Source organism: Pristis pectinata, chromosome 22 (genome assembly GCF_009764475.1).
Source record: "Pristis pectinata isolate sPriPec2 chromosome 22, sPriPec2.1.pri, whole genome shotgun sequence".
NCBI lineage: Eukaryota > Metazoa > Chordata > Chondrichthyes > Rhinopristiformes > Pristidae > Pristis > Pristis pectinata.
The window spans coordinates 8,952,432-8,973,988 of NC_067426.1; the positions used below are offsets into that span (position 1 = coordinate 8,952,432).

General features: G+C 46.3%; 1 protein-coding gene across 1 annotated transcript in view; it reads right to left on the reverse strand.

The window, feature by feature from the left end:
- Positions 1 to 449: 449 nt before the first annotated feature.
- Positions 450 to 21,557, reverse strand: part of LOC127581886 (receptor-type tyrosine-protein phosphatase U-like) — a 128,779-nt gene continuing 107,671 nt past the window's right edge. The window contains exons 8-10 of the mRNA XM_052036714.1: positions 13,678 to 13,986; positions 3,941 to 4,050; positions 450 to 689 (exon numbers count right to left, since the gene is read on the reverse strand). Of these exons, the coding sequence (XP_051892674.1) occupies positions 450 to 689; positions 3,941 to 4,050; positions 13,678 to 13,986 (659 nt within the window). The remainder of the gene's footprint in view (positions 690 to 3,940; positions 4,051 to 13,677; positions 13,987 to 21,557) is intronic.

The window sequence follows — 21,557 nt, forward strand, 5'->3', positions numbered from 1 at the left end:
ACAAGAACTTTCGACTGTGTCAGACCACAATCAGATAACGAAAAGATAGAGGAGGTTTGTGTAGGGGGTTAGCATTTGCATGGACCAAATGGGCTGTATATTTTATTTCAAAGGTTTGACAGTGAATAAACATGTAGGACCATCTGGATAGTTCTCTGTAATTAAAATATATCTAAGATTACAGAAAACAGATAGACCAAAAGTCTTTTTAGTTGTTGAAGGATCCTTCAACTTGCTTGATTGCGATTAAGAGCCTATTAAGATTCCAGGTATTTCCAAGTTGGTCTAAGGTTTTTTTTCTCTTTCTTTCCTCTAATAGGGAAAACAATTAATAAGGGAGGTCTTAATGTTGCAAAAAGATGGGCCACACATTTTTCTGTCACACATTCAGAACTTCCTCATATTGTACAGCCTGTTAACATCATTTACCATAGAGTTCTAAGGGTATTTCAGATCAGTACTATAGTCATTTCATTAAACCACTTACCAGATATGTTTGTCGTGATCTCAGTATAGGTCTCAGGACCGAATCCTTTGCTGGTGGATGCAGAGACAGAGAAGCGATAAGTGGTACCTGGTGTCAAATTCACAAACATGTGGTATCGCTCATTCTTGGATTTGAGCTGTGGGTTGAGAAGGCTGGGTACGATCACTGCAGGGTCTGAAGACTCAGTGCTTTGGTAGCTCACCTGCAGAACAAAGAAGATTATTTGAACAATTGGGCATGTGGTTTACAGTTGAGAAGAGAAGAGACATAGACAAGCTGCCTGGATGTGTCAACTATGGAATATAATAAATGTGAAATGATGTACCGACAGTAAGAAGAGAGAAAATAAAGACTAAAATGGTGCATTTCTAAAGGGTGTGCTGGAATTGAGAGACCTGGGTATATAAATGCATAAATCCTTGACAGTTGCAGGAGATGCCAAGAGAATGGTTAAAGGTGTGAGATCCTGAGATTCATAAACAGAGGCACAGAGTGCCAAATCAGGGAGTTATGCTGAACTTACTTAAGCAGGGCAAGTCTTTTGTCCCCCCACACAGAGTGGTAGGAGCCTGGAACATGCTGCTATGGGCAGTGGTGGAAGCAGACACAAATAATGGCATTCAAGAGGCATCTAGACAGACACATGAACATGCAGGGAATAGAGAGATATGGATCATGTGCAGGCAGGTGGGATTAGTTTAGACTGGCATCATGGTTGGCACAGATATGGTGGGTTGAAGGGCCTGTTCCTGTGATTTACTGTTCTATGCACTGAGATAGAATTAGTACTTTGTGGAGAAATAGGCTACATCCTACTTTCACTACCTCATGTGCTGGCAGATGGGATTAGTTTAATTTGGCATTATGATTGGCACATTATGGGCTGAAGGGCCCGTTCCTGTGCTGTACTGTTTTATGTTTTATGACAATACATTTTCCAGGGAACCTGATTAGCTTAAAGGAAACTGGGATCTGATGTGTATTAAAGGAAATCAGGAAACAAGGCTCAAATGAATTTAAAGGGAGCATGGGAAACAAGGTCATGGGGGCTCAGGTGAGTTTAAAGGGAATATGGAAAATCAAGTCAAGTTTATTGTCATGTGCACAAGTATAGTGAGGTACAGGTACAATAAAAAACTTGCTTGCAGCAGTATCAAGGCACGTAGATTCAGACAACCCACACGACATAAATTATATATAAATTATACACGACAGTGAAGAAAAAGACAAGACATTAGTGCAAAAACAAGTAGAAGCAAGTGCAAGAGGTGGTCTGCCTGTTGAATTTAAAGGGAGCATGGGAAAAATAATGAAACAGATGCTTAACCGCTGGGATTTCTGAACAGATACTGGATTATCAGAGTCTTACAGAAGCACACTCTGAATAATTTTATGCCAAATCCAATTTTTTAATGGGTGAAAATTAAAAAAAAAACTGCAGATGCTGGAACACTCAGCAGGTTAGGCAACATCTGTAGAAAGTAAAACAGTTAGCATTTCAGGTCTGGGACCATGTGTCATTTAATGATCATACCACTCATAACTCTTTTGGAGTGGAAACTTTGGTCTAGTTGCAAAAAGATAGAAACTGATGTATTTAAGATAAGATATCTTTATTAGTCACATGTACATCGAAACACACAGTGAAATGCATCTTTTGCATAGTGTTCTGGGGGCAGCCTGCAAGTGTCGCCACGCTTCCGGCACCAACATAGTATGCCCACAACTTCCTAACCTGTACGTCTTTGGAATGTGGGAGGAAACCGGAGCACTCAGAGGAAACCCATGCAGACATGGGGAGAATGTACAAACTCCTTACAGACAGTGGCCGGAATTGAACCCAGGTCACTCGCGCTGTAAAGCGTTACACTAACCACTACACTACCGTGCCTGAACATTCTATCTTCATTTGCCAGCAAAATACAACACTGAACATCTGAGTGATTTAATCAAGGCATCATCTTCTCATCATAATTCACTTTTATCTTATGATTGGTGTTGACTTAAAGAACACTGAACTCCACAGTCTAGTTTCCTCTAAGGAAATCTATCCTGCTGGTGTTACCACCAATCAAAAGCATTAACACTTTGAGCAGAGTATCCACATTGATGGTTCTTGAGCTGTGACAACAATATCCTGATTCTTGCACCAGGTAATCTCTCGGGGGACCAGGTAAACCATGATGCATTGATTGTTTCAATCTCCAGACCCAAAGCTGAGGCAGCTGAAAGACTCACTGTGTTCAATCCTCTCCCTGGACTTAGCTCTTTGCACAATCTACAGAAGAGAGAGAATGCCTGTCAAATCCCTGTTCCTAAAGGAAAACCATCTGATCATGTGAGACCTCTCTGCTCACGCAAGCAAGGCTTCTGCTCACATTTAGCAACCTCGTTCATAAGACTGTAGTTAGTTGTTGGGATATAGCATCTCCTTTCTCCTGAAGCTTCTTACAAGTCACATGTTTTTGTCTACGGATAGCATTAATTTGCACAAGTATGGAATCTCACTGCTTAATGAGAACCCCAACCTTCCCAAGAATGGCAACTTTCTGCTTTGTGAGGACAGGGAGCTTTTCCCTGGTGGAATGTTGCTGTTTCTAAAGAGTTTTAAACTGCTCCTTTGTGGCAGAAACCAGAGGTGCATTTGGATCAGTTTGTGACTCTGCAAAAGCAGTAATATGTTGAATGGGCTCCACCTCCATGGCAAGCTGCCTGCTGATCCAGTCGTTGCAGAGTGAGGGGATTGTCATGACATCAGGAAAAGTTTCAATAGCCAGACAAATGAAGGAGTAAAGGACAGTATTGGAATTAGGGTTTGGGGAATCAGGGTGGGGGGAAAGGCTGCAGTAGGATGACAAGGATATTAAAACAGAATTAAGTACAATTCTAGTTGCACAAGAGCACACAGTTAGCCACTTGGTTAGAATGGAATGATCAGTCATCATGGAGACCTTTTTACTTCAAACTAAAAGAAGAAAATGTAGACACAAGGGGGAAAGTAGCAATTAATTTGTGAATCCTAAGATGTATTCAATGGTGGTTGTTTTTACAAAAGCAAACAAGTATCCAGTGTTCTCACTCAGTGGAGGTTAACAAGGGCACACACACATTAGACACACAACTGGGAACATGTGGCTCCTGTCCAAAATTCATCAATCTACATGAAATGGAGAGAAAGTTAGGTTCACAATAGCAGTGAAAAACTAAAGGATAATGAACAGAGTTACTTCCGTGGATGTCCTGATGGTGGTTAATGGCTTGGAAATATGTAGCCCAGGAAAGCTAAGAGAAAAAAAACACAAACCATCCATAAATCATCCATCTATTCACTATCTGCTTCACTGAAAGGGACATGATTGGAAAACTCCTTGATTGTTTCCAGATTTTTTTTGAATATGTTCTTACATTTGAATCTACTGTTTTTCACAATAATTTATTTAACACAAAAATTACCTTATAATGTGTGATGTAACCATTAGGCTCCAGTGGTTCATCCCATTGCAAACATATTGTGTGCTCCCCAGGTATTCCAAAAATGGACTCTGCTGGAATTTTATCTGGTACTGAGGAAGAAAAACTATCACAGGTTACTTTTCTGATTGATATATATTATGTATAAGGTCTGGGAGGTGTCCCTAGCAGGTGACAAATATTCATCACACTTGTGCAGTTACATAGGATCCACAGCAGAAACAAACATCTTTGCCCAACTAATCCATGGAAGCGTAAAAACTCCACACAAGATTCTTTCAAACCACCCCCCCTCCCCCCCCCCCCAATCTGATTTTATCCTTCTATTCCTTTCTCCCTCCATTAGAATAAATTGTGGCAAGACCAGAGTCATGGTCAACACTGAATCAAGTAGAGAATTTGGGAGAAACTTTTTTACCCAAAGAACAGTAAGAATGTCAAACACAAGTCATTATAGCTTTCAGAGTCACATTTAAGGGAAAGTCAGATAAACACACGAGGAAGAAAGGAATAGAAGGATAAGATCAGATAAGGGGTGGGGATTTGAAAGAATCTTGTGTGGAGTTTTTACACTTCCATGGATTAGTTAGGCAAAAATGTTTGTTTTAGTGCTGTGGATCCTGTGTAACTGCACAGGTGTGACAAATATTTGTCACCTGCTAGGGTTACCTCCCAGACACAACTTATTTATTTGTCTAGCCTTTCAAGACCTTCTATTAATTTAAAGACTCATGCAAAATATGTGTCACAACTGCTGAGCCAGTCTAAGTGTAATAAGGACACATACAGTGTAAAGTATTGGTATATTACTGTCACTTGTACCGAGGTACAGTGAAAAACTTGTCTTGCATACCAATCATAGAGGTCAATTCATTACACAGTGTAGTTACATTGAGTTAGTACAGAGTGCATTGATGTAGTACAGGTAAAAAATAATAACAGTATAGAGTAAAGTGTCACAGCTACAGAGAAAGTGCAGTGCAATAAGGTGCAAGGTCACAACAAAGTAGATCATGAGGTCATAGTCCATCTCATTGTATAAGGGAACCGTTCAATAGTCTTATCACAGTGGGGTAGAAGCTGTCCTTAAGCCTGGTGGTATGTGCCCTCAGGCTCCTGTATCTTCTACCCGATGGAAGAGGAGAGAAGAGAGAATGTCCCGGGTGGGTGGGGTCTTTGATTATGCTGGCTGCTACACTGAGACAACGAGAGGTAAAGTCTCGTCCAAGGAGGGGAGGCTGGTGTCCTTGATGCGCTGGGCTGTGTCCACAACTCTCTGCAGCTTCTTGTGGTCTTGGGCAGAGCAGTTGCTGTACCAAGCCGTGATACATCCAGATAGGATGCTTTCTATGGTGCATCAGTAAAAGTTGGAGAGAGTCAAAGGGGACAAACCAAATTTCTTTAGCATCCTGAGGAAGTAGAGGCACTGGTGAGCTTTCTTGGCCGTGGCATCTACGTGATTTGACCAGGACAGGTTGTTGGTGATGTTCACTGCCAGGAACTTGAAGCTGTCAACCCTCTCGACCTCAGCACCATTGATGTAGACAGGTGCATGTACATCACCCACTTTCCTGAAAGGAATGACCAGCTCTTTAGTTTTGTTGATATTGAGGGAAAGGTTGTTGTCATAACACCATTCCACTAAGCTCGCTATCTCCTTCCTGTACTCCGACTCATCACTGTTTGAGATACGGCCTACAATGCTGGTATCATCTGCAAACTTGTAGATGGAGTTAGAGTAGAATCTGGCCACACAGTCGTGAGTGTATAGGGAGTAGAGTAGAGGGCTAAGGATGCAGCCTTGTGGGGCAACAGTGTTGAGAATAATCGTGCTGGAGGTATTGCTGCCTATCCTCACTGATTGCGGTCTGTTTGTTAGAAAGTCAAGGATCCAGTTACAGAGGGAGGTGTTGAGTTCTAGGTCTCGGAGTTTGGTGACAAGCTTGCTTGGAATTATTGTATTGAAGGCAGAGCTGTAGTCAATAAACAATAGTCTAACGTATGTCTCTTTACTGTCCAGATGCTCCAGAGCTGAGTGTAGGGCCAGGGAGATGGCATCCGCTGTAGACCTGTTTTGGCGATAGGCGAATTGCAATGGGTCCAGGTTGTCTGGTAGGCTGGAGTTGTGTGCCATGACCAACCTCTCAAAGCACTTCATGATGGTGGACGTCAGAGCCATTGGTTGGTAGTCATTGAGGCATGTTACCTTGCTTTTCTTCAGTACCGGGATGATGGTGGTCTTATTAAAACAGGAGGGAACCTGAGATTGAAGCAGGGAGAGGTTGAATATGTCCGCAATACTTCTGCCAGCTGATCAGCACAAGATCTGAGCACACGGCTCGGGACACCATCTGGGCCAGGTGCTTTCCTCGTGTTCACTCTCCAGAAGACTGATCTTTCGTCCTCCACTGTGATCACAGGTTCAGCTGCATTGGTGGCTGTCAGGGTGGATGGTGACAATCCACTTCCCTTTTGTTCAAAACGCGCATAGAGTGCATTAAGTTCATCAGGAAGGGATGCGCTGTTGTTAGCTATGCAGCCCGACTTCGTTTTGTAGCCTGTTATGGTACGCAAGCCCTGCCATAACTGGCGGCTGGTCAGGGACTCTATTTTGAGTGGTATTGCCTCTTGGCATCCCTGATAGCTTTTTGAAGGTCATACCTCAATTTCTTGTACAGATCAGGATCACCAGATTTGTGTGCAACGGTCCTCTCCTTCAGTAGGGAGTGGATCTCCCGGTTCATCCATGGTTTCCTGTTTGGGAACAGCCGTATTGTCTTCTTTGGTACACAGTCCTCCACACACTTGCTGATAAGGTCTGTGATAGTGGTGGCATACTCATCAAGGCTGGCAGCTGAGTCTTTGAACATGGACCAGTCCACTATCTCAAAGCAGTCACGTAGGAGCTCATTTGCTTCCTCAGACCCACAGTGCACGACTTTCTGTACCGGATCCTCCCATTTCAGTTTCTGTTTGTATGCAGGGAGAAGGAGCACAGCCTGGTGGCCTGATTTCCCAAAGTGTGGACGAGGGGTGGCTCAGAAGGCATCTTTGATGGTTGTATAGCAGTGGTCAAGGGTGTTGGCACCCCTGGTGGAGCAGGAGATGTGCTGATAGTAATTTGGTAACACACTCGTAGTTTGGCCTGATTGAAGTCCCCTGCAATGATGAAGAGGGCCTCAGGGTATCCTGTCTCAAGGTTGTTGACCACGGAGCATGGCTCATTGAGTGCAGGCTTCATGTCCATCTGTGGTGGGATGTAGACTGCCATCAGGATAGCTGAAGCAAAATCCCTTGGCAGATAGAATGGTTGACACTTCACCATTAGATATTCCAGGCTGGGTGAGCAGGAGCTTGCCAGGACCGTCACGTCCGAGCACCACAAGTTATTGATTAAGAAGCAGAACCCTGATATCATAACCTGAAACATATTCCATTGTAAAGTTCTCATTATATCAATGTCTTTGATATTAGATTGACTAAGATGCTGGGCATACATAACTAGCTTTTCAACAAGAGTCAAATATTGGCTTTTGAGCTATTATAGGGGCATTGATACCAAACTAACACCATCTTCAATAATTAACTTTTATGATCACTCTGGCTAATTGATGGATTTGTAAATGATGTCAGATTTTCAGTCCAGATGTATTACAAGGTCCCTACTCATAATACATTGCTTTATTAATATGTACTCTTTTGCTAAAAGCTCAATTTGTTTCAATGCATTAGAATTCTTGTTATTGGATTGTTTGTCACCTAATGATTTATGCCCATTGATGCAAGTAGCAGATTCAATATAATACTATTGTAGCAACTCACCGTCCGGTCAGGCGAACCAGCTCGGCAGTCGGGTCGTGCGGCGACGGAGCAATGAGGCCCAAGATGGCGGCGGGCCTAGTCTTTCCCGAGCGACGGGGAGAACCCGCGCGCGGGGAAGACTTGATGATGTAGTACTTACATCATTGCCGGTTGCATTGGGCAGGAACAGTCTCCCTTAAAAGGCCCGCACAAGGCGGGAAAATAAACCAGTTCTTGTTTGACTATCCTTCGACTAGCGTCTTGTTTTATTTTGCGGTAGCAACCACTACATTGGTGACCCCGACGGTCCAAACGGATTTTGGACCCGCGCAATGGACGACAACGCAGCAGCCAACGCAGTGGCCCTCAAGCTGCCCACCTTTTGGACACTTCGTCCCAGCATCTGGTTTGACCAGGCCGAAGCGCAATTCCACCTTCGGCAGATCACCTCCGACTCCACGAAGTACTGCCATGTGGTTAGCTCTGAGACAGCCGCCCAGGTCAGAGACTTCATCCAGTCGCCTCCGGAGGAAGATAAGTACCCGACTTTCAAAGACCTTTTGATTCGGACCTTCGGCCTCTCCCGTCGTGAGCGCGCTGCCCGCCTGCTTCATCTGGACGGCCTGGGGGACAGATCCCCATCCGCGCTAATGAATGAGATGCTGGCATTGGCCGAGGGACACAAGCCATGCCTGATGCCTGTTCAAGGAAGGCCTGAACAGCTCCCCGATGACGTCCACCTGTTGTTAGCTGACGCCGACTTCAGCAACCCCCGTGAGGTAGCCGCCCGGGCAGATGTCCTGTGGAAGGCCAAACGCGAGAGTGGTTCGTCCGTCGGCCAAATCACCAGGCCGCGAGCCCAACGCCCGCCTCGCCCAGTCCCAGCAACTGAGCAGCCACACTCCAGGAGCACAGACAACGACACGGGTGACCAGCTGTGTTTCTACCATCAGAGGTGGGGCGCGGAGGCCCGTCGATGCCGCCCACCCTGCAAGTTTCAGGGAAACACCAGAGCCAGCCGCCGCTGATGGCTGCGGTGGCTGGCCGCCAACAGAGCCTCCTATTCGTTCAGGACAAGAAACCTGGACGGCGTTTCCTCGTTGATACTGGAGCAGAGATCAGTATTTTGCCCCCGACCGGCCGCGACACTCGTAACAGGCCACCAAGTCCTGTACTCAATGCTGCCAACGGTACAACGATACGGTCTTTCGGTACCCATACACTTCAATTACAATTCGGCGGCAGCCGTTTTACCTGGACCTTTACCCTTGCCACCATCGCCCGACCACTCCTAGGAGCTGATTTCCTTCGGGCCCACAACCTGTTAGTCGACCTGCGAGGGAAGCGGTTAGTCCACTCTAGCACTTTCCAGACCTATCCCCTGGGAGAAATCAGCCTACCAGCCCTGCGCCTGGACTCCATTTCCCTTTCTGGCGACGATTTCACCAAGCTCCTAGCCAAATTCCCATCAATTTTGGCACCTCCGTTTACAAATTCTAGGCCCAAACACGGGGTACGACACCACATCATTACTACAGGGCCACCCCTTCATGCCCGAGCACGACGATTACCTCCAGACAAGCTCCGCCTGGCAAAGGAAGAGTTCCATCACATGGAGGAGCTGGGGATTGTTCGCAGGTCAGACAGCCCCTGGGCCTCCCCCCTGCACATGGTCCTCAAAGCCACCGGAGAATGGAGGCCCTGCGGCAACTACCGCAGGCTGAATGACGCCACCATCCCGGACCGCTACCCTATCCCTCACATCCAGGACTTCGCAGCGAACTTACATGGGGCCCGCATCGTTTCCAAAGTGGACCTCGTTCGGGGATACCACCAAATCCCGGTCCATCCAGATGACATCCCCAAAACTGTGATTATCACCCTATTCGGCCTGTTCGAATTCCTTCGAATGCCGTTCGGCCTTAAGAATGCCGCGCAGACCTTCCAGCGGCTGATAGACGCGGTAGGCCGAGACCTGGACTTCGTGTTCATTTACTTAGGTGACATACTGATCGCCAGCCGTAACCGCCAAGAACACCTTTCCCACCCCCGCCAGCTGTATTCCTGTCTCCACGATTTCGGCCTCACGATCAACCCGTCCAAGTGCCAATTCGGACTTGACTCTATCGATTTCCTCGGCCACAAAAACACCAGCGATGGGGCAACACCCCTACCCGCCAAGGTAGACGCTATCCGCCATTTTGCCCGCCCCGACACGGTCAAAGGCCTACAGGAATTCCTTGGGATGGTCAACTTTTACCATCGGTTCATCCCTGCAGCAGCCCGTATCATGTGCCCTCTGTTCTCGCTGATGGCTGGTAAGGGCAAGGACATCACCTGGACTGACGAGGCTGCGGCTGCCTTCGTTAAGGCCAAAGATGCCCTGGCAGACGCCGCGATGCTTGTACACCCTAGGACAGACGTCCCAACCGCCCTCACGGTGGACGCGTCCAACACCGCGGTGGGTGGAGTACTGGAACAGCTAATCGAAAGCCGCTGGCAACCCTTGGCATTTTTCAACAAGCACCTTAGACCACCCGAACTGAAATACAGTGCTTTTGATCGGGAACTTCTAGCGCTGTATCTGGCGGTCCGGCATTTCCGATACTTTCTAGAAGGCTGGCCTTTCACCACTTTCACCGATCATAAGCCTTTGTCCTTTGCCTTCTCCAAAGTCTCCGATCCCTGGTCAGCTCGTCAGCAGAGACATTTATCCTACATTTCCGAATTCACAACAGATATCCAACATGTCTCCGGAAAGGATAATGTCGTTGCTGATGCACTTTCCAGACCGACCATCCACAACCTGTCCTTGGGTGTCGACTACACGGCCCTAGCTGACGCACAGCAAGCCGACGACGAGCTGCCCAACTACAGAACCGCAGTCTCGGGCCTGCAGCTCTGAGATTTCTTGGTTGGTCCAGGTCAGCAGACCCTACTTTGCGACATCGCGACAGGTCAGCCCCGCCCTATAGTCCCTGCAGCCTGGCGGAGATGCGTTTTTGACTCGGTACATGGGTTGGCGCACCCGTCCATCAGATCAACTGTCCGACTGGTCGCCAGCAAGTTTGTCTGGCATAGCCTGCGCAAACAGGTCAGTGAGTGGGCCAGGACTTGTCCGCACTGCCAGACATCAAAAATCCAACGACACACCAAAATCCCGCCACAGCAGTTCGAGCCTACCCGTAGGAGGTTCGACCACATACACGTCGACTTCATGGGCCCTCTGCCGGTTTCAAGAGGAGCCCGGTACCTCCTTACCATCGTGGACCGGTTCACAAGGTGGCCAGAGGCAACCCCCCTGACTGACATCACGACTGATTCCTGCGCCCGGGCGCTGCTCACAACTTGGGTCTCACGTTTTGGTGTTCCGGCCCACATCACTTCAGACAGAGGCACCCAATTCACTACCAGTCTCTGGGCTGCATTAGCAAACCTGCTAGGGATGCAGCTGCACACCACCATGGCCTACCATCCTCAATCAAACAGGTTGGTGGAACGTTTTCACCGCCATCTGAAATCAGCCTTGATGGCCTGCCTTAAGGGTCCTAACTGGGTTGACGAGCTGCCTTGGGTCCTGCTCGGCATACGCACTGCCCCCAAAGAAGCTTGTGTACGGGGCGCCCCTAGTTGTCCCGGGGATTTCATACCTGCCCTTCGAGACCAAGGGGAACAACCCCCAGCAGTCCTACAAAGACTGCGCGAGAAGCTTGGCAACTTGGCCCCGATTCCCACCTCGTGGCACGGTCAAGCCCTATCCTGCCAGCCCAAAGAACTACGAGACTGTAAGTTTGTTTTCGTTCGCAGGGGCACACCTCGGGCGCCGTTGCAACGACCATATGAGGGACCATTCCGAGTCTTAAGGAATAATGGATCCACCTTTATTTTGGACGTTGGGGGCAGGGAACAGGTTTTCACGACGGACCGCCTCAAACCGGCCCATTTAGATCTGCAACAACCGGTTGAGGTTTCAACGCCGCGACGCAGAGGCTGACCCCCATAGCCCTCTAGACCTCTCTTATCTATGTACTTATCTAGATGGTTTTTAAATGTTGCTAATATGTCCGCCTCAGCTGGCAGCTCATTCCAAATACACACCACCCTTTGCGTGAAGAAGCTGCCCCTGATGTCCCTTTTAAATCTCTCGCCTCTGATCTTAAACCTATGCCCTCGTCTTTAGCACCCCCTCCCAGGTAAAAAGACTGTGCTTCCACCCTTTCATCCTGTCTATGCCCCTCATGATCTTATATTCTATCAGGTCACCCCTCAATCTCCTATGTTCCAGGGAATAAAGTCCTAGTCTACGCAACGTCTCCTTGTAACTCAAGCTCCCAAGTCCAGGCAACATCCTGGTACATCTTTTCTGTACTCTTTCTGGTTTAATAACATCTTTCCTATAACAGGGTGACCAAAACTGTACCCAATTCTCCAAGTGTGGCCTCACCAACATCTTATATAACTCAACTCCTATAGTCAAAGATCTCTCCGCAAAGATCTAAAACTCTATGGCATGTGTTCACTTTTTCCAATATCAGTTGCTGCTCAGCAAGGTTTAGGAAATCCCTGGAGTCCAGCTGCAGTGATCTTACTCAACATGGATAAGCACCTGCCTGTGGAGAAGCAGAGAATTCTAACAGCAAATTCCACGTTTAACTTTGTATGTTTGTACCATCTCAGGCCTCCACTATCCAATTATCCTCTGCCATCTGACTCTGCTTCATAGGAGGGTTAGACTTCCTCAAATTTCAAGCTGGGACAAGAGTCAAGATTGTAAATGCAAAACCACAAACTAAATTCCCACACTTAACCAAATTCCAAAAACCAGGGATTTCCTAAAACAGTCATTGTGCTCTGCTAAACTTGCACTTGGTTCAGTACACCCAACAAAAATTTAACTCAAAGTGTCTATCAAGGAATGTCTGGTCATTACAGATGCTGGAAATCTGAAGTAAAAATTAGAAAATGTTGGAAACATCCAGCAGGTCAGACAGCATCTGTGGAAAGAGAAACAGAATTAACGTTTTGGGTCTGATGAAGGGTCTTTGACCTAAAATGTTAACTCTATTTCTCTTTTCACAGATGCTCTTGATTTGCAGAGTGTTTCTAGCATTTTCTGTTTTAACAACACTGTAAGATTAACATTTTGCATTTCAAATATTCTTTCATAATGTGTTGTAAAATTTCTGTCATTCTGAATATTGCTGCAAGCAAAATACTAAGTTTGTGAGATGCTATGTTGCTTAATGAAACACTATTACTATGGCAAAAGTATGATTTTTTTTCTGAGGTATATGCTTCCTACACTAATGAGATTCTGGGATTACAGTTTGGGTTGTCTACCAAAACAAACTGAGAATTTGAGCAAATTTGATTATTTTCCCAGTTTATTAATTGTTGAAGCCAGAAGTTTCTCGAGCTCAAAGATTAACAGACAATAAAATGGATGGCATTTCTCTACTTGCTGTTTCAAGTGGGATTAAGTGATTGGTTTCAGAAGGTTCACCCCAACCTGAAGTAAAACAAAGACAGAGTATATCAACCATAGATCTGCTGGATTTGTTGCCTTTACTTCTAGGTTGAATTATGCTTTATTTATTTCCCTTCAGCCACTGTGGGCCACCTCTACAGTTGGTAGCTAGCTTCTGCTAGACAGATTTATGCTAACATAGTTCAAAATCATCAGGGATGTGCAAATTTGTGGGACACCTAGTCATGGATTATACCTTCAAGTTGCTATTCATCTCAGCTAACAGGATGGAATAAATAAGGACTGATGATTTTAAAAATCCATTTACAGTTTAGAACCATCTTGACCTCACTTTCACATCAGCTTGGTTTAGATTAATGGTCAAGTGGCTGAAGGAAAAAGCAACAAGCAGATTTAAATGACAACAGAAAACAACAAATAATGCTCTTACCATCTTCATCTGTCCGACACTCATATTCTTTGGTCCTTTTACTTCCTTCAGTGTTTGTCAGCTTCACCTTGACATAAATAATTGTGAAAGGTGGAAGGTTCTTAATGGTGAACCTGGGGACCTTTGGTTCAGCTTGCTTGCAATAACTGACCACTTGATCATGGCCAGCTCCAATGTTGTAGCGGTAACAGACACTGATTGAGTAAGTAAAACAGCGAACGATGTCAATTTTCAATTGTTCCCACTGTAGTGTGATGTTTCTTGATTGGATCTCAGAGAAAGTAAGTTCCTTGGGGGCCCTCAAGGGTTCTGGGATTATAAATATTGACAATTAATCCAAGCAAACTGAATAATACCTACAAACCATTTGCTTTCACTAATTTTTCACACATCAATATTCATGAAACAGAAGATAACATCCACTGGGATCAATATGCTTTGTGAAAACAAAATCAGCTGCAAACATTAAATGCCACAGGTGTGATTTTAGAAAACAGTCAGAGCAGATATGATCTGTGTCTCTGTATAGTCAGTGTAACTTAACATTTCAAACTATTGAAGTGAAGTTGTGCAAAAGAAGAAGGGTCTTGCATTTAGGTGCTATTTTTGTTATCCTCAGCACTGCACAGCCAAAGGTCCCAATACGTTTTTTTTTAAAAGTGTTAAAAGGAACTAATTGTATTGTATGGGAACATGGATATCGATCGTGTCCTATTTTAAATAGGTGGAGAATCTTATTAACTTAAAATCAATCTCCTAAATTACAGTTTGAATTGAACCAGTATTGCATGTTTTTTTTTCCAAGGATTTGAAACATTCAGGAGCCGCAGCTGCTTGATGTGGGAGCATGTGGACCCTGCTGTGGTGCATGGTGACCACTTCTGCAGTAAGTGCTGGAGGAACTTCTGCTCACAATTGATGAGCTGGAGTCGCAGCTTCAAACACTGCAGAGCATCAGGGAGGGAGAGAGTTACGTAGATGCTGTGCATCAGGAGACAGTCACCCCTCCTTAGAGCAGGTACTTCTAGGGTTCAGGAAGCAGATAGAAGGGTGACTGTCAGGGGAGAGAAAAAGAAAAAGAAAGGGAACAGGCAGATAGTGCAGAGGACCCCGGAGGCTGTTCTCCTCAGTAATAGGTTTTCCGCGTTGGAAGCTGTTGAGGGGGATGACCTGCAGGGATCAAACAGCAGTAGCCAGGTCTCTGGCACTGGGACTGGTCCTGCTGCTCAGACGGGAAGGGAGGAGCAGAGGAGGGCAGTAGAGATAGGGGACTCGATAGGGAAACAGACAGGAGATTCTGTGGAAGTGAGCATGAATCCCGGATGGTATGTTGCCTCCCAGGTGCCAGGGTCCAGGATGTCTCTGATCGGGTCCACAGTATCCTTGAGCCGGAGGGAGAACAGCCAGAAGTCGTGGTACATGTTGGTACCAACGACATAGGTAGGAAGAGGGATGAGGTCCTGAAAAGTGAGAGGGAGCTAGGCAGAAGGCTGAAGAGCAGCACCTCAAGGGTAGCAATCTTAGGATTGCTGCCAGTGCCACGTGATAGTGAAAGTAAGAATAGGAGGAGATGGCAGATGAATGCGTGGCTGAGGAGTTGGTGCAGGAGGGAGGGTTTTAGATTTGTGGATCATTGGGATCTCTTCTGGGGAAGGTGGGACCTGTACAGAGAGGACGGGTTACACCTGAACCCAAGGGGGGCCAATATCCTTGCAGGCAGGTTTGCTCGTGTGGTTCGGGAGGGTTTAAACTAGTTTGCAAGGGGGATGGGAACCAGAGGAAGGAGTGGATGTGGAAAAGTCAGATCTAACATGTAGAGAGGCTTTGAGGAAGGAGAAGCAGAGTACAGGGTATAAAAGTAGAAAGGTGGATGGGCTAAAGTGCATTTACTTAAATGCAAGAAGTATCAAGAATATGGGGGATGAACTGACAGCTCGGATAAGTACATAGGACTATGATATTGTGGCTCTTGCAAAGACTTGGCTGTCACCAGGGCAGGAATAGATACTGAATATTCCTGGATTTCAGTGTTTTTAAAGGGATAGGGAGGGGGGGAGAAGAGCAGGAGGGGTGGCGTTACTGGTCAGGGATACCACTACAGCTGCAGAAAGGGTGGATAATGTAGAAGGATCCTCCAGAGTCAGTATGGGTGGAAGTTAGGAACAAGAAAGGAGCAGTTATTCTACTGGGAGTATTCTATAGACCCCCCGGTAGCAGTAGGGATACTGAGGAGCAGATTGGGAGGCAGATTTGGGAAAGGTGCAAGAATAACAGGGTTGTTATCACAGGAGACTTCAACTTCCCAAATATTGATTGGAACCTGCTTAGTACCAAAGGTGTAGATGGGACGGAGTTTGTTAAGTGTGTACAGGACGGATTCCTGTCACAGTATGTTGACAGGCCGACTAGAGGGAATACCATATTAGATCTTGTATTAGGTAATGAACCGGGTCAGGTGACAGATCTATCAGTGGGTGAGCAGTGACCACCACTCCCTAACCTTTAGCATTGTCATGGACAAGGATAGGAGCAAAGAAGACGGGAAGATGTTTAATTGGGGAAGGGCAAATTATGAGGCTATAAGGCTAGAACTTGAGATTGTAAATTGGGATGACATTTTTGAAGGGAAATGTACTATGGAGATATGGTCGATGTTCAGGGATCTCTTGCAGGATGTTAGGGATAAATTTGTCCCAGTGAGGCAGAGAAAGAATGGCAGGGTGAAGGAACCATGGGTGACGAGAGAGGTGGAACAACTAGTTAGGAGGAAGAAGGCAGCATACATAAGGTGTAGGCAGCAAGGATCAGAAAGGGCTTGTGAGGAAGATAGAGTAGCAAGGAAGAAACTTAAGAAGGGGCTGAGGAGAGCAAGAAGGGGACATGAAAAGGCCTTGGTGAGTAGGGTTAAGGAGAATCCCAAGGCTTTTTTCACGTACGTGAAGAGCAGAAGGATGACGAGAATAAAGGTAGGACCGATTAGAGACAAAGGTGGGAAGATGTGCCTGGAAGCTGTGGAAGTGGGACAGGTTTTCAATGAATACTTCTCTTCAGTATTCACCAAGGAAAGGGGCCTTGATGACGCAGAGGACAGTGTTAGTAAGGTGAGTGTTCTAGACCGTGTAGATATCAAGAGAGAGGATGTGTTGGAGCTGTTAGAAAATATTAGGACAGATAAGTCCCGGGGGCCTGACGGAATATTCCCCAGGCTGCTCCGTGAGGTGAGGGAGGAGATTGCTGAGCTGTTGGCTAGGATCTTTGAGTCCTCGTTGTCCACGGGAATGGTATTGGAGGATTGGAGGGTGGCAAATGTTGACCCCTATTCAAAAAAGGTAGTAGGGATAGTCCAGGGAATTACAGACCAGTGAGCCTTACGTCTGTGGTGGGCAAGCTGTTTGAAAGGATTCTTAGAGATAGGATCTATGAGCATTTAGAGAATCATGGACTGATGAGGGACAGCCAGCATGGCTTTGTGAAGGGCAGATCATGTCTTACAAGCCTGATAGGGTTCTTTGAGGAGGTGACCAGGAAGATTGATGAGGTTAGTGCAGTAGATGTGGTCTACATGGATTTTAGTAAGGCGTTTGACAAGGTTCCACATGGTAGGCTCCTTCAGAAGGTCAGAGGGCATGGGATCCAGGGAGGCTTGGCCGTGTGGATTCAGAATTGGCTTGCCTGTAGAAAGCAGAGGGTTGTGGTGGATAGAGTGCATTCAGATTGGAGGGCTGTGACTAGTGGTGTCCCACAAGGGTCGGTTCTGGGACCACTACTTTTCGTGATATTTATTAATGACTTGGATGAGGGGGTAAAAGGGTGGGTTAGCAAGTTTGCATTCGACACAAAGGTCGGAGGTGTTGTGGATAGTGTGAAGGACTGTAGGAGATTGCAGAGGGATATTGATAGGATGCAGAAATGGGCTGAGAAGTGGCAGATAGAGTTCAAACCAGAGAAGTGTGAGGTGGTACGCTTTGAAAGGACAAACTCCAAGGCGGAGTACAAGGTTAATGGCAGGATTCTGGGTAGTGCGGAGGAGCACAGGGATCTGGGGGCTTCATATCCACAGATCACTGAAAGTTGCCTCACAGGTAGACAGGGTATTTAAGAAAGCTTATGGGATGTTAACTTTCATAAGTCGTGGGATCAAGTTTAAGAGCTGCGAAGTAATGATGCAACTCTCCAAAACTCTGGTTAGACCACACTTGGAGTACTGTGTCCAGTTCTGGTCGCCTCATTATAGGAAGGACATGGAAGCGTTGGAAAGGGTGCAGAGTGATTTACCAGGATGCTGCCTGGTTTGAAGAGTACGGATTATAAGGAGACACTAAAGGGCTAGGCCTTCACTCTTTGGAGAGAAGGAGGATGAGGGGAGACATGATAGAGACATACAAAATATTAAGAGGAATAGATAGAGTAGACAGCCAGCGCCTCTTTCCCAGGGCACCAATACTCAATACAAAAGGGCATGGTTTTAAAGGAATGGGTGGGAAGTTCAAGGGAGATGTCAGAGGGAGGTTTTTCACCCAGAGAGTGGTTGGTGCATGGAATGCGCTGCCTGGGGTAGTGGTGGAGGCAGGTATGCTGGTCAAGTTCAAGAGATTGTTAGATAAGCATATGGAGGAATTTAAAATAGGGGGATATGTGGGAGGAAGGGGTTAGATAGTCTTAAGTGAGGTTTAAAGGTCAGCACAACATGCTGGGCTGAAGGGCCTGTATTGTGCTGTATTGTTCTATGGTTTAAGTGAAATGGCTGACCAGGAGGAGCTGGATTTCTCTGCTGGGCCACCTCAAGGAAGCCTTCAACCTCCTGAAGCCTGACCTTGTGTTTCTTCCCCAGTCTTCCCATTTTCCTCTCAATATTTTCCAATTTCTGACCACTCCTACATGTTAAATTGGCAACTGGAGCATCCTTGGCTGCAGACTCCTACTGATGGTTTTCTGTCATGCCCTATTGACAATTTATCTGGGTCGTGGGTGAAAGATAGAACTGCAAAATATTAATGTACTTTTGCTGTAAAGACAAGCAGGACTTCCACATCTGTTTGCTTTGCCCATTTTTACCTAACCTGCATAAAGTTACAAAGTAATACAGCATGGAAACAGGTCCTTTGGCCCAGCTTGTCCATTCAACCATGGTACCCACCAAGGTAGTCCCATTTTCCTGCATTTGGCCCATATCCCTTCAAATTTAATTATTGTTATTGTACCTGCCTCAACCACTTCCTCTGGCAGCTCATTCCATATACACGCCACCCTCTGCATGAAGAAGTTGCCCCTTAGGTCCCTTTTAAACTTTCACCTCTCACATTAAACCTATGCCCTCTTCTTTTCGGTTTCCCTTTCCTGGAAAAAAGACTATGTGCATTCACCCTATCTATAACCCTCTTGATTTCATACACCTCTATAAGGTCACCCCTCAATCTCCTACATTCCAAGGAATAAAGTCCTAGCCTGCCCAACCTTTCCCTATAGCTCAGGCTCTCCAGTCCTGCAGCATCCTTGTAAATCTTCTCTGCAGTCTTTCCAGTTTAATGATGTCTTTCCTATTACAGGGTGACCAAAACTGCACAAAATAGTCCAAGTCACCAATGTCTTATATAACTGCAATACAACTTCTCAACTTCTATAATCAATGCCCTGACTGAAGGCCAGGGTGCCAAACGTCTTTTTCAACACCCTTCAGCAAACTATGTACTGGTATTCCTGGGTCCTTCTGTTCCACAACACTCCCCAGGGCACAACCATTCACTGATCATCCACAAACTTACTAACCGTACATTCACAGCCAAATCATGTACATAAATAAGGAACAAAGGTCCCAGTCCCATCCCCTGTGGCACACCACTAGTCACAGGCTTCTAGTCCAAGAAACAACCTGTGACCATCACTCTCTGCTTCCTACCACAGAGCCAGTTATGAATCAAACTAGCTATCTCTCCCTGGATCCCATGCAATCTAACCTTCCAGACTAGCTTGCCATATGGGACCTTGTCAGAAGCTTTGTTGAAGTTCATATAGATAATGTTCACTGCCCTACCCTCCCTCATCTATCCTCTTGGTTATCTCTTCAAAAAACTCAGATTTGTCAGACACAATTGCCCACATACAAAGCCATGCTGTCTATCCCTAATTAGACCTTGCCTATCCAAGTGTCGATAGATCCCGTCCCTCGGAATCCCCTCCAGTAACTTACCCACCACTGATGTCAGACTCACCAGCCTGTAGTTCCCTGGCTAGTCTTTGCTGCCCTTCTTAAATAATGGTACACCCTCCAGTCTTCCAAGCTTTCCACAAGGTCCGAGGGTGCATTCGGTCAGGCCCTGGGGATCTACCACCAATACTCACTCCCTGGTAACTCGTATGTGGTCCAATAAATCACTCATTTCTTTCTTTCTCATCCATCATTTTCTCCACAGTAAAAACTGATGAGAAATAGTCATTGAAAATCTCACCCATCTCCTGTGGTTCCACACATAGACAGCCATGCTGATCTTTAAGGGAACCTATTCTTTCACCCTTTTACTCTTAATATACCTATAGAATCTCTTGGGATTTTTCCTTAACCCTGCCTGCCAGATCCGTCTCATAACCTTTTTTTGCCCTTCTGAATTCCCCCTCAAGTGTAATCGTACATTTCTTATGGTCATTGAGGGATTCGCTTGTTCCTCATTGCCTAAACACAGTGTATGTCTCCTTTATCCTGGAACATTAAGCTGCCAGTCCTGCCCTTCTCAGCTATGTTTCTGTTATGGCAATAATATCCCAATCCCCAGAGCCGATTCAGGCCCCAAATTCACCTGCCTTACTTGTTAAGCCTCCTGCATTGAAATAAATGCAGTTCAAACCAGTGGTCTTTCCTCTTCTTTTACTGTGCTCCTGGCTATCCTGACTACTAAACTTGCTCTCTTTGGCTTCAATATTTTCAGACTCGTTATCTGCCTCTCTGCTGCTCAGACTCCCACCCCAATCTAGGTTAAATCCTCCCGCATAGAACTAGCAAATCTCCCAGCCAGGATATTGGTCCCCCTCCAATTCAGGTGCAACCCGTCCCTCTTGTACAGGTCATCTCTGACCCAGAAGAGATCCCAATGATCCAAGAACCTGAATCCCTGCCCCCTGCACCAGTTCCTCAGCCATGCATTCATCTGGCATATCTTTGTATTATTGCCCTCACTAGCATGTGGCACTGGTAGTAATCCAGAGATCACTACCCTTGAGATCCTGCTTTTTAACTTCTTTCATAACTCCTTATACTCACTCTGCTGGACCTCATCTCTTTTCCTACCTATGTCATCTGTACCAATATGTACAACGATCTCTGGCTGTTCATCCTCCCCCTTGAGAATGTTCTGCAACCGCCATAGAGACATCCTTGACCATAGCATCTGGGAGGCAACACACCGTCCTGGTGTCTCTTATGCGGCCACTGAATCTCCTGTCTGTACCCCTAACTAGCATGTCTCCTATCACTCTGTCTGACTGCACCCTTTCCTGCTGAGCCTCAGAGCTGGTCACAGTGCCACAGACCTGACTGCTGCTGCTATGCCCTGAAAGGTCATTCCTCCCCAAACAGTATCCAAGGAGGTACACCTGTTAGTGAGGGGAAAAGCCACAGGGGAACCCCTACACTGTCCATCTACTCCCCTTGCACTTCCTGGTGGTCACCCAGCTACCTGCTGCCTCTACTTTAGGTGTGACCACTTCACTAAAACTCTTATCTATGATGCTCTCAGCATCCCAGATGATCCTGAGTGCATTCAGCTCCAGCTCCAGTTCCTTAACGTAGTCAGCCTGGAGCTGCAGCTGGGCACACTTCCCACAGGTGTAATCCTCAGGGACACTGGGAGTCTCCCTGATCTTCCATACCCTACAGGATGTGCATACCG